The sequence below is a fragment of the Copidosoma floridanum genome, unplaced genomic scaffold (genome assembly GCF_036245765.1).
Source record: "Copidosoma floridanum isolate Cflo_tuat_1 unplaced genomic scaffold, Cflo_Japanese_pri ptg000040l, whole genome shotgun sequence".
NCBI classification, from domain to species: Eukaryota; Metazoa; Arthropoda; class Insecta; order Hymenoptera; family Encyrtidae; genus Copidosoma; species Copidosoma floridanum.
In genome coordinates this window covers 5,829,384-5,842,604 of record NW_028321917.1, presented here as the reverse complement: position 1 = coordinate 5,842,604, position 13,221 = coordinate 5,829,384, and the positions used below count along the sequence as shown (strand labels likewise).

At 41.5% G+C, this 13,221-nt stretch overlaps 1 protein-coding gene across 1 annotated transcript in view; it reads right to left on the bottom strand.

Annotated features, from left to right (window-relative positions):
* Positions 1-295: 295 nt before the first annotated feature.
* The window catches only part of LOC106641544 (uncharacterized), an 88,514-nt gene continuing 75,588 nt past the window's right edge, over positions 296-13,221 (bottom strand). Inside the window, exons 3-6 of the mRNA XM_014356003.2 lie at positions 8,929-10,897; positions 7,084-7,607; positions 1,607-1,727; positions 296-1,008 (exon numbers count right to left, since the gene is read on the bottom strand). Coding sequence (XP_014211489.2) covers positions 975-1,008; positions 1,607-1,727; positions 7,084-7,607; positions 8,929-10,897 — 2,648 coding nt within the window. The 3' untranslated portion in view covers positions 296-974. The remainder of the gene's footprint in view (positions 1,009-1,606; positions 1,728-7,083; positions 7,608-8,928; positions 10,898-13,221) is intronic.

The window sequence follows — 13,221 nt, the reverse complement described above, 5'->3', positions numbered from 1 at the left end:
TCATCATTATTATTTCTGGTACTTCTGTAATTCAATTTTAAATTTTTTATTGGATACAAAACATCTTGACATATTCTCCAACGTGTTAAACTTTAAATTTTACATTGCTTAATTGTATCATAAAAATTTACTCTTGGCAAATGGTGCATACATTTTTGTTTTCAATAAAATTATTAAACAACAAATAAGGTTATTCAATGATATTGTACCACATGTTAAATGCTTGCAACTATTATAAACAATTTTATTTTACAATAATTCATGTAACAATTATGCATTATTTGATAAACGATATTGATTTAATAAATGCTAAATACTTATTGCTTAAATATAAATCTTCTACGTTAAAATCTCTATATACGCTCAATCGAAACAGTCAATTAACATTTTATTTTACATAAATAATTTTTTCGTCTACAAGTTTGTCAAAGAGGCACTTTAAAATATAATTACATACAAAATAATTGTTGTTCGCTTAGCAAATCAAAATCAACAGAGCGAATTGCAAACTTTCTTCGATACTTCGATACATCATATTTCTACGAATGACGTAATTATGAGAAAAACGATACAATACTTTTTTAATCTTAAGGTCAATAATATTTCACGTATTTTAAAAAATACCAATAAAAATGATAAATAAATTATACATATTTATATAATATATATAAAAATATACAAATATAGTACTATACTGAAAATGAAGTGATGTGCGGGCGTTTGTGAAGGTATTTAAGTTACGCGCGTGTGTCCGTGTATGCAAGATAAAAAATTGAAAATTGAAAATTGAAAAATGAAGAAAACGGAGACTAGAATCTAAAGAGTTCTTGAGAGGGCTTTCGCAAATCGCCAGCAGTCGTTGAGGCGGTTTTTTCTACAACTTTTTTTTCATCATGTCGATTCTATATGCTATACCGAAGCAGGCACAGATGGCAGTATGTTTCTTTGTCTTCGTTGTTGATTTGGCCTTGTTTTTAGTACGGTGCTGTTTTCAATGGCGTCTGGTACCTATGGAAGAGCAAACGAACGTTTCAATCAGTACAAGTGATGAAAAATTTAAAAGAAATGACATTTTCTTGATGCGACTACATAAAAAACAATATTCAACATGTCTGTTAAAAGTCAAGGGAGAAAAATATTTTTCATTTAAATTTTATAAATCATTCCATAAGTTCGAGGAACTCGAACTGATCCAAAAATTATGTTACTCATGTTTGTTGATTTTTTTTTCTGCTTCATCAATACAATCTCAGTAATGACTGATGTATTCCATTTAACAATGTATTGGCAAGATCTTAACTTAACAAAGAAAATCCTTTCATTAGCAACATAATGCTACAATATATTTATAATGTAAATTTCCAATGCCTTTTAAAACAATAGGCTCCTCATGACTTGGATTTATTCGCAGATTTTCCTTGTTCTCATGAAGGGAACATATTTAACGCAACAGATATTTAAAATACCCGTCATTAGATATCAAAGCTCTATGTCATCACTACCAAATACTGATTTTAATACAGTAAGAGCAGTATTTGATAATTTTATCACTATTTCGTCAACTATTCATTTAATTATAAACAATGAATTAAATAAGAGAAATTACCTATGCCTTCTAGCGAGTTCAAGTTCAATCGATCCCTCGCGAACGGACTTGAACAATTCGATGACCTCCTGGTGCGTGCAGCCCATAAGTGCTTTTCCATTAAAACTCAATATCTCGTCACCTGAAATTAAAAAAAAAAGGAATAATCTCTAAGTAAGATTCGTGAACGTCGGATTGACAACTTGTCAATCCGTCGTCGGGCATCGAAAGATGGGAAGGAAACCAAGTAGGTCATCGTCTATTAAAGAAAGCCGGGCCGGTAAAAAGTCGCTGCTCTCCGCCGCAGCGATGGGATATAGTTCCGGCCAGATTTGGGAATTCTCTAGGACCCAACCTCTCTGACGTGGGAAATCACTAGATCAAAAAAAAATTAGTACCAAAGGTGACGCGCGAGATTCAAATAAGGTCCAATAACACAAGCATCCATCACCTGATGACCCGGGGCGCTCACTGGCCACTCTTTTAAATAAATAATTATTGATAACACCAGCGCCTATCACCTTTTGACCCGGGGCGCTTACTGGCAACTCTGTTAAATAAATTATTATTAGTAAATAACACAAGCGCCTATCACCTGATGACTCGGGGCGCTTACTGGCCACTCTTTTAAATAAATAATTATTAATAAATAACACAAGCGCCTATCACCTATTGACCCAGGGCGCCTACTAGCCACTCTTTTAAATAAATAATTATTAATAACACCAGCGCCTATCACCTGATGACCCGGGGCGCTTACTGGCCACTCTTTTAAATAAATAATTATTAATAACACAAGCGCTTATCACCTGAATACCCGGGGCGCTTACTGGCCACTCTGTTAAATAATCAATTAATAATAACACAAGCGCCTATCACCTAATGACCCGGGGCGCTCACTGGCCACTCTTTTAAATAAATAATTATTAATAACACCAGCGCCTATCACCTGATGACCCGGGGCGCTCACTGGCCACTCTTTTAAATAAATAATTATTAATAACACCAGCGCCTATCACCTGATGACCCGGGGCGCTTACTGGCCACTCTTTTAAATAAATAATTATTAATAACACAAGCGCCTATCAACTGATGACCCGGGGCGCTCACTGGCCACTCTTTTAAATAAATAATTATTAATAACACAAGCGCCTATCACCTAATGACCCGGGGCGCTTACTGGCCACTCTGTTAAATAAATAATTATTAATAAATAACACAAGCGCCTATCACCTGATGACCCAGGGCGCTTCCTGGCAAAACTGTTAAATAAATAATTATTAATAAATAACACAAGCGCCTATCACCGTATTACCTGGGGCGCTAATTGCAAATCTAGTAAATAAATAATTATTCATAAGTATGTCAAGCACCTTCTTCCTGAGGATCCAGGACACTTGTTTGCAACACTATTAAATGATAAAAAGTTGATCGATAACACATTAATTATATCACAATTTTGATTGCCTATCTAGTACGACAAAGATATTTTTAATTGGCGCTCTTGTAATTACTTGATAATTTATTATTCAATAGTAGCTAGTAAGCGCCCCGGGTCATTAGGTGATAGGCGCTTGTGTTATTATTAATTGATTATTTAACAGAGTGGCCAGTAAGCGCCCCGGGTATTTAGGTGATAAGCGCTTGTGTTATTAATAATTATTTATTTAAAAGAGTGGCCAGTAAGCGCCTCGGGTTATTAGGTGATAGGCGCTTGTGTTATTAATAATTATTTATTTAAAAGAGTGGCTAGTAAGCGCCGTGGGTCATCAGGTGACAGGCGCTTGTGTTATTTACTAATAATAATTTATTTAACAGAGTTGCCAGTAAGCGCCCCGGGTCAAAAGGTGATAGGTGCTTGTGTTATCAATAATTATTTATTTAACAGAGTGGCCAGTAAGCGCCCCGGGTCATCAGGTGATAGGCGCTTGTGTTATTTACTAATAGTAATTTATTTAACAGAGTTGCCAGTAAGCGCCCCGGGTCATTGGGTGATGGGCGCTGGTGTTATTAATAATTATTTATTTAAAAGAGTGGCTAGTAGGCGCCCTGGGTCAATAGGTGATAGGCGCTTGTGTTATTTATTAATAATTATTTATTTAAAAAAGTGGCCAGTAAGCGCCCCGGGTCATCAGGTGATAGGCGCTTGTGTTATTTATTAATAATTGTTTATTTAAAAGAGTGGCCAGTAAGTGCCCCGGGTCAAAAGGTGATAGGCGCTGGTGTTATTAATAATTATTTATTTAAAAGAGTGGCCAGTGAGCGCCCCGGGTCATCAGGTGATGGATGCTTGTGTTATTGGACCTTATTTGAATCTCGCGCGTCACCTTCGGTACTAATTTTTTTTTGATCTAGTGATTTCCCACGTCAGAGAGGTTGGGTCCTAGAGAATTCCCAAATCTGGCCGGAACTATATCCCATCGCTGCTCCGCCGGCGCATTCTAATAATAGAAATCGCCGTTGAAGAAGTGCGCGCGCGCATTCAAAGTTTTTTCGTGTCACCGCACTGTGTGCCGGTAAGTACAGGTATAGTCGACCCGTCAACCTAAATTTCACCGTATTTTACTCAACGCACGTTTTTAACCCACAAAGTGACGGGACTCTTTTTTCCCTTCTGGCATTGTTTACATAAACACAGATGCATATACTCGTGTACAATTGTGTAATTAGCGGTCGAGTGTCAATGAGATTAGCTACGCGCGGATTTGCAGTTTATTTACTGCAGATTTTATTGCATTCGGCTGTATCTGCAGATATATTTGGTTTGGCATTTTTTTTCATCCCACGTGTTTTACGGCTTAGAAAGTATTTACTTGGTGATGAGTTTTCTAAAGCCTTACACCAATGGGACTTTGTTGTATTCGAAAGCTATTATTTTGTAGGATTTTGCTGTGATGATGGCCTCAAACAGAAGCACGAGTACATCTTCAGTTTTGCTTACACCCACCTATTTTCGTAACCCATAAGAAAACTCATGCGAACATCCCTATGACGTTATTGGCACACCAAAGTGTACCCGAGACTCTTTGTAGAAACAATTTGAATTAGATGGTATAACCTACAACGATGTGATTTTCTCACTTGTCAACTACTTTACATTAGAAAAAGCTAGGTTAGGTCAACATCGCGTTATGTTACTTTGATTTGCCAATATATGATTAAATCTCAGTAATCAATCACTTGGTGGGGAAAAATCAATTCCAACTCGACAAGCAGATCGGATCAAACTAAGTTGTCACCTCGGGTAAATCAGCGTAAACCGAGCGAAGAAGATTTAAAAACGCTCAAGATAAATCTAACCTGTACCACCGTTATTGGGTTGGAAAAGTGGCAGAAAAAAAAAAAACACTCTGGACAAGTCACGTGCCGGCTGCAGGCAAATGAGCATCCCAAGCTAAACAGCGCGCGCCTGCAATAGCCGCAACCAAATCGACAGCAGAGTGTGCCAGAAAATACCGTTAGGGGCAAAACACAGGCGTCAAACCATTGAAAAAAAAGTGCGGTGCGTATCATCTTCGAGCAATCGGAGTCAAATGTAGCGAGATGTAAAAAAAAGAAAGTTGTATGACTTATGAACGTGAGATCCACGTATCGATGAATCGCCGTATCAAGTGGCTAGACGAGATTCGCTTGATGTTTCACGCATGTGGCCTGTCTAACCGATCTAGTTGCGTTTGCGCGCAACGACCGCAAAATTTTCTCCTATCCAGGTGTCGCGGTGAGCGAAATTTTTCCTTTATTTTTCTCTCTTTCGACATTTTCTGGGAAACCGCGAGTTAGGATGCGGCACACACGATCGAACAGATAGAGACTTTTTTCGAAAAAATAAATATCATTCGATACGCAGATCGTGTATATCTGAAGCGTGTATACGTGGATTAGCTACACTTTTTATCGTCAGGGGTTGATGTTATTATAATATCCCTACGAAAAAAATAGACAAGCGAGCGGAGAAGACAGGATTAGTGCTTTTTATGGTATGGACACTTCAAGGTGCACGAGATTTTTTCTTTTAAGCAAAAAATCTCCCGAAAAGATATGCGAGCAAATAAATTGGTTTCCTTAACGGTACGTTTACGATTCAACGGAAAATCCCTAGTCCAACGATACCAGCACCAACTTGACTAAACTAAAACGAAACTCGGTTCATTCGAATGTTAACCCAGCGCCCAACTTCAAAAGAAGCCGAGAGATTCGGCAACATATACCCGGTATACGCGAGGATGATGAGAATTGATAACGGCGCCACGGCACCCGTGTCTACGTGCTTACATCCTATACGTGTACTCACAGGTGCACCCCGTGCTCATTTGAAAACTCTACGGGGTACTTGTGAGTCTCGATCGAGAATTCAGGAGTCGTATAAGTACGCGCAGAGAAGGATATTACAAATTCGACACATGTCGGAATACACGTGCATGTACATATATATATATATATATACACTATCTATAAGTACCACGTCTATATCTGTGTAGTATGGGCATGGTATGCGCGTCCTGAGCTGTATGGGGTGTACAATGCCAAATGAATTCTCGACACGCCGGCAACAGCCCAAGTGGGTGGACGTGCTCTCGTAAAGTACTGAAATTTTAAGTATTCGCGCCAACGACGTCGCCTTAAAATTACAATGGGTGTTGTAGTGTTTCTGTTTTTTGTTCATTTGGGCATTTTTTGTCAAGTGACACCCAGCAAGGGTATACTTATTTGCCGATTTTAATTTGACTCTTTCACGGCTTGTTTGGGGATCAAAATTTCATTCAATACAAGTTACTTTTGTGTACGTTATTATTATTTTATTTTTTTTGTCCAACAGTCTCAAGTTTGTCGCTACTGCAAATTAATGTTCAAGCTGTCTACGTAAATTGCTACAAACTATTTACGCCCCCGGTTCTTCTAGCGCGAGACTGAGACTCGCTTGTAAAATAGTATTCCAGGACTCGCTCGATACGCATTGCTTTTTCCACCTTTTGCATATTATTTTTGTAATCGATAATACCTACATTAAGTGCTAGTGCTTTTAAATTGTGCTTTTTACATTGCAACGGCTACAGACTTCAAAATTTTGAAAAAAATTCTAAAGTCATTTCGTGACTTTGCAAGACTTTTAGTCATTGGGAGACATTTAAGTCATGCAATGACTTTTTAATGACTTTTTAAAATCTTTTTGTGATCCCGAATAACTTGACAAAGGAATAATAATAAATAAATAAATATTCAAGGTGTTACCAGTGAGGTTAAAAATAGTAATGTGAAGTAAAATTGGCATCCCCACGTGCCATAAGGAAACGCTCCTTTGCTCTTCCGTGATTGTATATCTATCCGCTTGACCGCTCCCCCGTTTATTCGAAGCGTTGGAAAAAAAAAGATTCGTTACGCCACAACCCACCGATATCGGGTTCTCTGGATTGCACGCCTCAGAAACGATCGGTCTACTTTTCCATTGTCAAAGGAGCGATAAGAGGACACAGAATGAAATTCAATTATCGGTAACGTACCTTGAAACAGAGCCTCGGAAACGTCAGCCTGGCCCCCGGGGAAGACCCTCTTGACGAAGATGCCCATCTCGCCGCGTGGGGTATCCCTGCCTCCCACGACGCTGAAACCCAAGCTCGGCTTCCCTAAGCCCTTGACGAACCTCGCCGTGTGCCTCGTCGTGTACTGGTACTGCTGCTGCTGGTGTTGGAGACTACCATCGCCGGGCACCGCGATCACCGTGTCCAGGGCGAGAAAGTCGGGTCGCTTGGTCTGGCCTTTCGCGGGATCGGCGATCGGTTGTTGGGTGGGTTTCGGGGGTTCCGAGTCGGTGAGATTTCGCTCGAGGTAGTCGTCCAGCGCTGGCGCGACTTCCGCGCTGTCGAGGTAGATCTGCGGTACCGTTTCCTCGTACGCGCTTTTCAGACGGATTCTCATGCCCTCGCAGGAGCGCAGAAACTCCTGGACCTCCTCGAGGCTGCTGAGGGTGCGCAGGTCCTTGCCCTCGACTTCGACGATCTCGTCGCCTAGCCTGAGCCTGCCGTCCCTTTTTTTCGCAAGGGAAAAGAAAATTGAGGGATTATTCCCCCCTTTTTTTTTTTGTTCTTTCTTCGTACAATACAAGCTCGGATTTAATTGTATGTCCATCTACGTGGGTGATATTCGTGTAACTTTTTTTTTACTCAAGTTGTGTACATCTAACTTCGCGATTGTCCAAAAAGTTGTTTTTTGTTTTAATTTTGCTCGAATCGAGTTTTATAGAGCATTGAAAATCTCATAGATTTTGAACGATTAAAGGTCAATCTATCGTCGCACTGTCAATCCAAGTGTTAAAGTACACGTTTAAAGTTTGTAGTGAACATTATTGTTTTTTATAAAATACATTACAGCTGTGTTGATGAGAATTTGAAGAACAAACAAATCTATGGTGTACCAAGTGATTAATTAACATATTTACAAGTGCGTAAAGTTAGTGACAGAAATATTTTACTCTCTACTAACTTCTATTATCAATCTTTAAAGAAAAAAAATTATTTAGTTCAACGAGTTTGGCGAAATAGTTGAAGAAGCATCGATTTAGTTGTTTTTAAAATGTTAATCAAGACTACTGTAATCCGTTTTGTAAAAATAGAACAATCTTCGACATGACATGTACGAATCATAAACAGTGTGAACTCTGATTATACTGGTACCAATAACCTGGCCAATGTAATTTTTCAAACCCACGCAAAAATGGCATTAAACCCAAGCGGACAATTTTTTTGTAATTAAGTAATTAATAATAATATTTTACAAAGTCCAGATTTGAGACTATAATTAAGTTTAATGAGTGTTGTTATTAGTAATTATTTTTTATTATTTCTTTTTTTTCGTCATGAATATCACTATAGAAACATCGAAAAAAGTAGCAACTAGAAACAACTTTTATGATTAATAATCACTTTTAAATACTTGACTTTTAAGATTTGTCAAATACTAATAGCTCTTAATAATTGTTAGTAATAGATTATTTTTATTGTTATATACTTCATATCGGATGGGAAAAAAAAAATAATAATAATAATAAAAAATAACAATTTTTTCGGGCATGGTTGTACCGTTTGATTTCACGAACAAAAAAAATAATAACCAATAATAGGTATCAAAAAGTTTTAATAATAACTGGTAACAAACAATTGTAAATAGTAAGCCTTAGTACTTGTCTCAAATCTAGACATTAAAAACTCTTACTATGTCATTATATTAACTTCTGATTTTAAAAAATAATTATTACCAACTTTTTAAACAAAATCATTTCCGCTTGGGAAGTTAGCGTGAAAAACAGAAACAGGTTCTCAAAGTGAAATAGTTGAAAACAAGCCACTCACCTGTGCGCGATACCGTCACTCTCCAGCTGAACGACGACGTAACGCAGCTCACCGAGCCGCTGTTGCGCCAACCTGATGCCCAAGCCTTCGTGCGGCTCGACCCTGTTGAGCTGTATCAGCCGGCACCGGCGCACCCGCTTGGCCGGCCGGATAATGTCGGTGAGGAACCTCGTTTTGTCCTGCTGCAGCCTGACCCTGTGCGCGGTCGTCTGGATCGCGAGCGTGTCCGTCACCTTCGCCAAATCGGAGGACGAAGAGGAGGAGATGGAGGACGACGAGGGCGAGATGGACGGCGAGCTCGATGAGTTGCTCTGGTGGATGCTGGGCAGCAGCCGCCCCGACGAGCTCTGGTGCCACCTGAGGGCGTCGGCGATACTGCAACCGTCCGAAGTCCGCTCCTCCATCAGATACGAATGCTTGACACCGTCGGTGGTCTGCAACTCCTTGGGCTCCCGCAGCGCCTCCTGGTGGTGGTGGTGGTTGTACTCGCTGGGCGTCGAGCTGCGCATCGGCTTGATCTCGATTTCCGAGTCGACGACGCTACTCGTGTCGGAGCTGTCGGTGCACTTGAGGCTCTCCGAGGCCGCGGACTCGCCTCGCGGGCCGTCGCTGTCGTACCCCGACTCGTTAGAGCTGACGTAGTGCGAGGACAAGCGCTGCTCGGCGTTGCTCGGCACCGAATTCCTTCGCTGGTGGTTGCTCCTGAGCATCGACGAGCCCGTCGACTCGTAGCTCAGATCTAAGTTCACCGACGTCGTTGACTCGGCCACCACCGTGGCTGCCACCACCGCTGTACCTCGCAGCTCCGTCATACTGTCCGGCTGTTGGTAAGGCAGGGACACCGAGTTCCTGTGGTAGCCGTCCTCGAGGATCTGCAGGCTGGTGCTGCTACTGCTAAAGTACCTGCTGTCTTTGGGCTCGTAGCGTTGGGCAAACTCGTGGTCCCTCGCGTACTCGTCGTTCGAGTACGAGTTCCTGGCCGACCTTGAGCCCACGTGATCCTGGAGCCCGTACCGCAGCGAGTAGTCCCTGCTCCCGTAGCCGTTCCTCTTGGACGTCCGCCGTCTATCCAGGGTCGTCGTCCCCTCGAACGTCTCCTCGATCTTCATTGCCGGGAAGTGCTCCTCCGAGGCCGTCTTGAACAATCGGTGGTCGTCCTGTTTGTTGGTTGGGCCGCAACCACCGCCGCTGCCGTTGCTGTTCCTCTCCTCTGGGAGGACCGAGAGCCTGGACCTTAGGAAGGCGTACGGGAAGCTGTTTTTCTTGGCCTCCTTGAAGTCGCAGCTACTCGACTTCCTCATAAAGTCCGTCCTGACAGCCCCACCATTACCACCGGGTTCCGCGTAGTCGTACGGTGCAAAGGTCCGGACACCGGTGGCACTGGGGGTCCTTGGCTGCTCCTCGAAGACGTCCTCATCTTCCACTGGGTGCCGGCCACTGAGGTTGTCGCACGAGACCGTCTTCTTGCCGTGCTCGCTCCTGGCTCCCAGCATCCGCAGGTCTATACCCTCGGACGGGTCGTCACCCTTGACATACGTAGGACTGGTGTTGAGCTGGCTGGTGCTGCAGCTCCTGAAGAGGTTCTCCTTGTCGGAGCCGCGCTCGTGCAGGAGCTTGTCCTCGAGGTTCGTCTGCGAGGAGCGCCTGCCCTTGCTCGATGACGACGACGACGACGAGTTGAGCATCCCTGTCGAGCCCATGCGGATGAAGAAGGACTTGAAGGGTGAGGGCGACCTCGTGCTCGTGGCGCTGCTGTTTTGGAAGAACCTCCGCTCGAAGGCCGTGGGCTTCTTGTCCGAGGTGCCGTTGGGTGTTGAGGGCTTGTTGCTGTCATCGCGGTTGTTGGCTTCGGGGGTTTTGGAGCAGCTGTCCGGGCGCTCGGGGATCGTACCGATAGCCTCCCGTGAGCTGGACCGACGGAACGAGTCGATCTTTTTGCTCATCCGCCGCAGTCCCCAGACTCCCAGGCCTGCGAAGCACACCAGGCGCATTTAGTTAGACTACAACGATTTATCTGGTGGTTTTTTCTTTTTTTTTTTTTTTTTTTTGTGTTTATCCTTACTCGTATACTCATTGAGAGAGAGGGAGATTATCAAACTAATTTGTAGGACTAATCTAAACGTGAGACTATATCTTTTTCGATCGACTTTATACTGGGACATTGTAATTCCAACAATCTTTTTTTAGCTATTCACGATTCTTGGAGCTGTGGTTCAAAAGGACAATGAAAGAACGCAACAAACATTCGGTTTACTTGCTTGACGTCTACACCTGAGTTAACGTACTGCAATTGGGCTAGATACTAAGTTTCATAACGAACAAAGGGGGATGGCTAATAATCTAAATCAATTCTATCTTAAATGGACATTTTTAGTACATCTATATATGAACACGATTCTTTTCTCACAAAGCACGAATACGTAGAACAATCGCCCTTTTAAACCTCCCTTAAGACTACACTGAGAGAACAAAATAAGTAAAAATTGCTGTCCTAGATTGGTAATCCGATGTCATTCTGATTTCTGGGGACTTTCTACTTTCGCCAACCTAACATTCACTATTCTGGGCAGTAAATTTTATTGTGCAAACAGTTAATAAACAGCTTCTACACAGTAATTTTTATTATTTTTTCTCTCTGTGGAGGGTGGTGGTTTGTTACGAATAAAATCGAATTATTGTATTTTTAAAAATAACATATCATTTGAATTACACATTCCAAGTGTCGATAGTTGTAACTATCGTTTTCTTATAAAGTTGCACTACAGTAGTGTTGATAAATGTCTCAATAAAAAACTGTATCGTCCATTCTATTGATCTGAAGAATTTGTTGTCTTCAACGATTTATATAAAAAGGCTGTAGAGAGTAAAACATTTCCACTCGTAAACCCGTTAAATCTGTGACGGCCAAGTTTTGCATTCTACAGCCCGACTATGAAAGTCGAGATCAACATTGATTATTTTAGTTAAAAAGTGCTTAGTTTGGTAAAGCTACATTAAATAGTTGGTGCACCAACTATTTTAGTGACTGTTGCAATTCTTACTAACAATATTGCCATGCATTTTACAAATAAAAGAAATTTCTAAGAGTAACTGTATCACCGTCGTATTGAAATAAAAGGTTCGACAGCTGAGTACATCCGGATGAACTTGAAAAAAAACGAGTGTCATGTGCACCCCCCTCTTTCCGTAGTATGGAATACAGTTTCGTAGCAAATTACTTTGAAACAAGTTACAATTCAGATATAAATATAGGCATAAGATAAATTTGAGAAAAATATCATATTTGGTAACATCTGAAAATGTCAAACCGGTACGTAAAGGAGTAAGATTGCGTCCAATATTGGTATACATACTTATAAAAATATTTATGGCACTCGCGTGGCTGAGCGTAATCACAAAAGCTGAGATGCTTCGGTAATGGTGTCAGTAGTCACTAAAGTAAGTACACTGTTGCCATACGACAGAGACGACGCTCTCTTGTTGCTATTTTTTTTTTTTTAATTTTTTTTTTTCTTTCACTGCACGCACGTCCCCTTATACATACTCGTCTCTCGTTCGGCCAAAGAAACGTACCGCCGATAGGTAAGGCTTTCAATGACGCGTGACTATGTGGGTCACTCGAACTCGCCGACGCGATGATAATTATTATAAGCTTATTTTCTTCTATCCCCCGTCGCAGCATCGCCGGGTTGCCACTGTACGTCTTACCACGGCTGCAGCTCGCGCGGCGATCTTGGATCCCCATTTAGGGCAAAAAAAGACCATAGCATTGGAAAAATACGCAATTACTTGTACACGTGGTAAAAAAAGTGTACAACGCATTCTCGAAGGTCGCATAATACGCGGCTCTTGCAACACCGACCCTCTTGGGATTATTAAAAGTTTTCACGCCAAACAAAAATAAAAAAAAAAACAAAAAAAAGGCCCGATGAGCGATGTAATCGCAACGAGCATTTTTTTCATCGAGGTTTAAAATTCAGCTCGAATTTTTATTACGAGTATATATAATACCATTAAATCCAAGTCCGCGGGGCGCCTTTCACTCGCACTCGAGCGTCGGATAAAAACAAAACGAAGCATTAAAATATACGATACCAAAACACGAAACGCGAAGCTGCACCGCACGTCGAGTGTATTTTAAGAGAGCAAGGGCTTTGTATCGGCGCAATGTAAACAAAGCATAACGAGACCGGCTCGAAATCGCGGAACTGCAGCTATAGTAAGTATATTGGGGACGAAAGCGCGCCGAGCGGTACCTACTCCTCCTCGTGCGAAGGAAAAAAAAAAAACAAA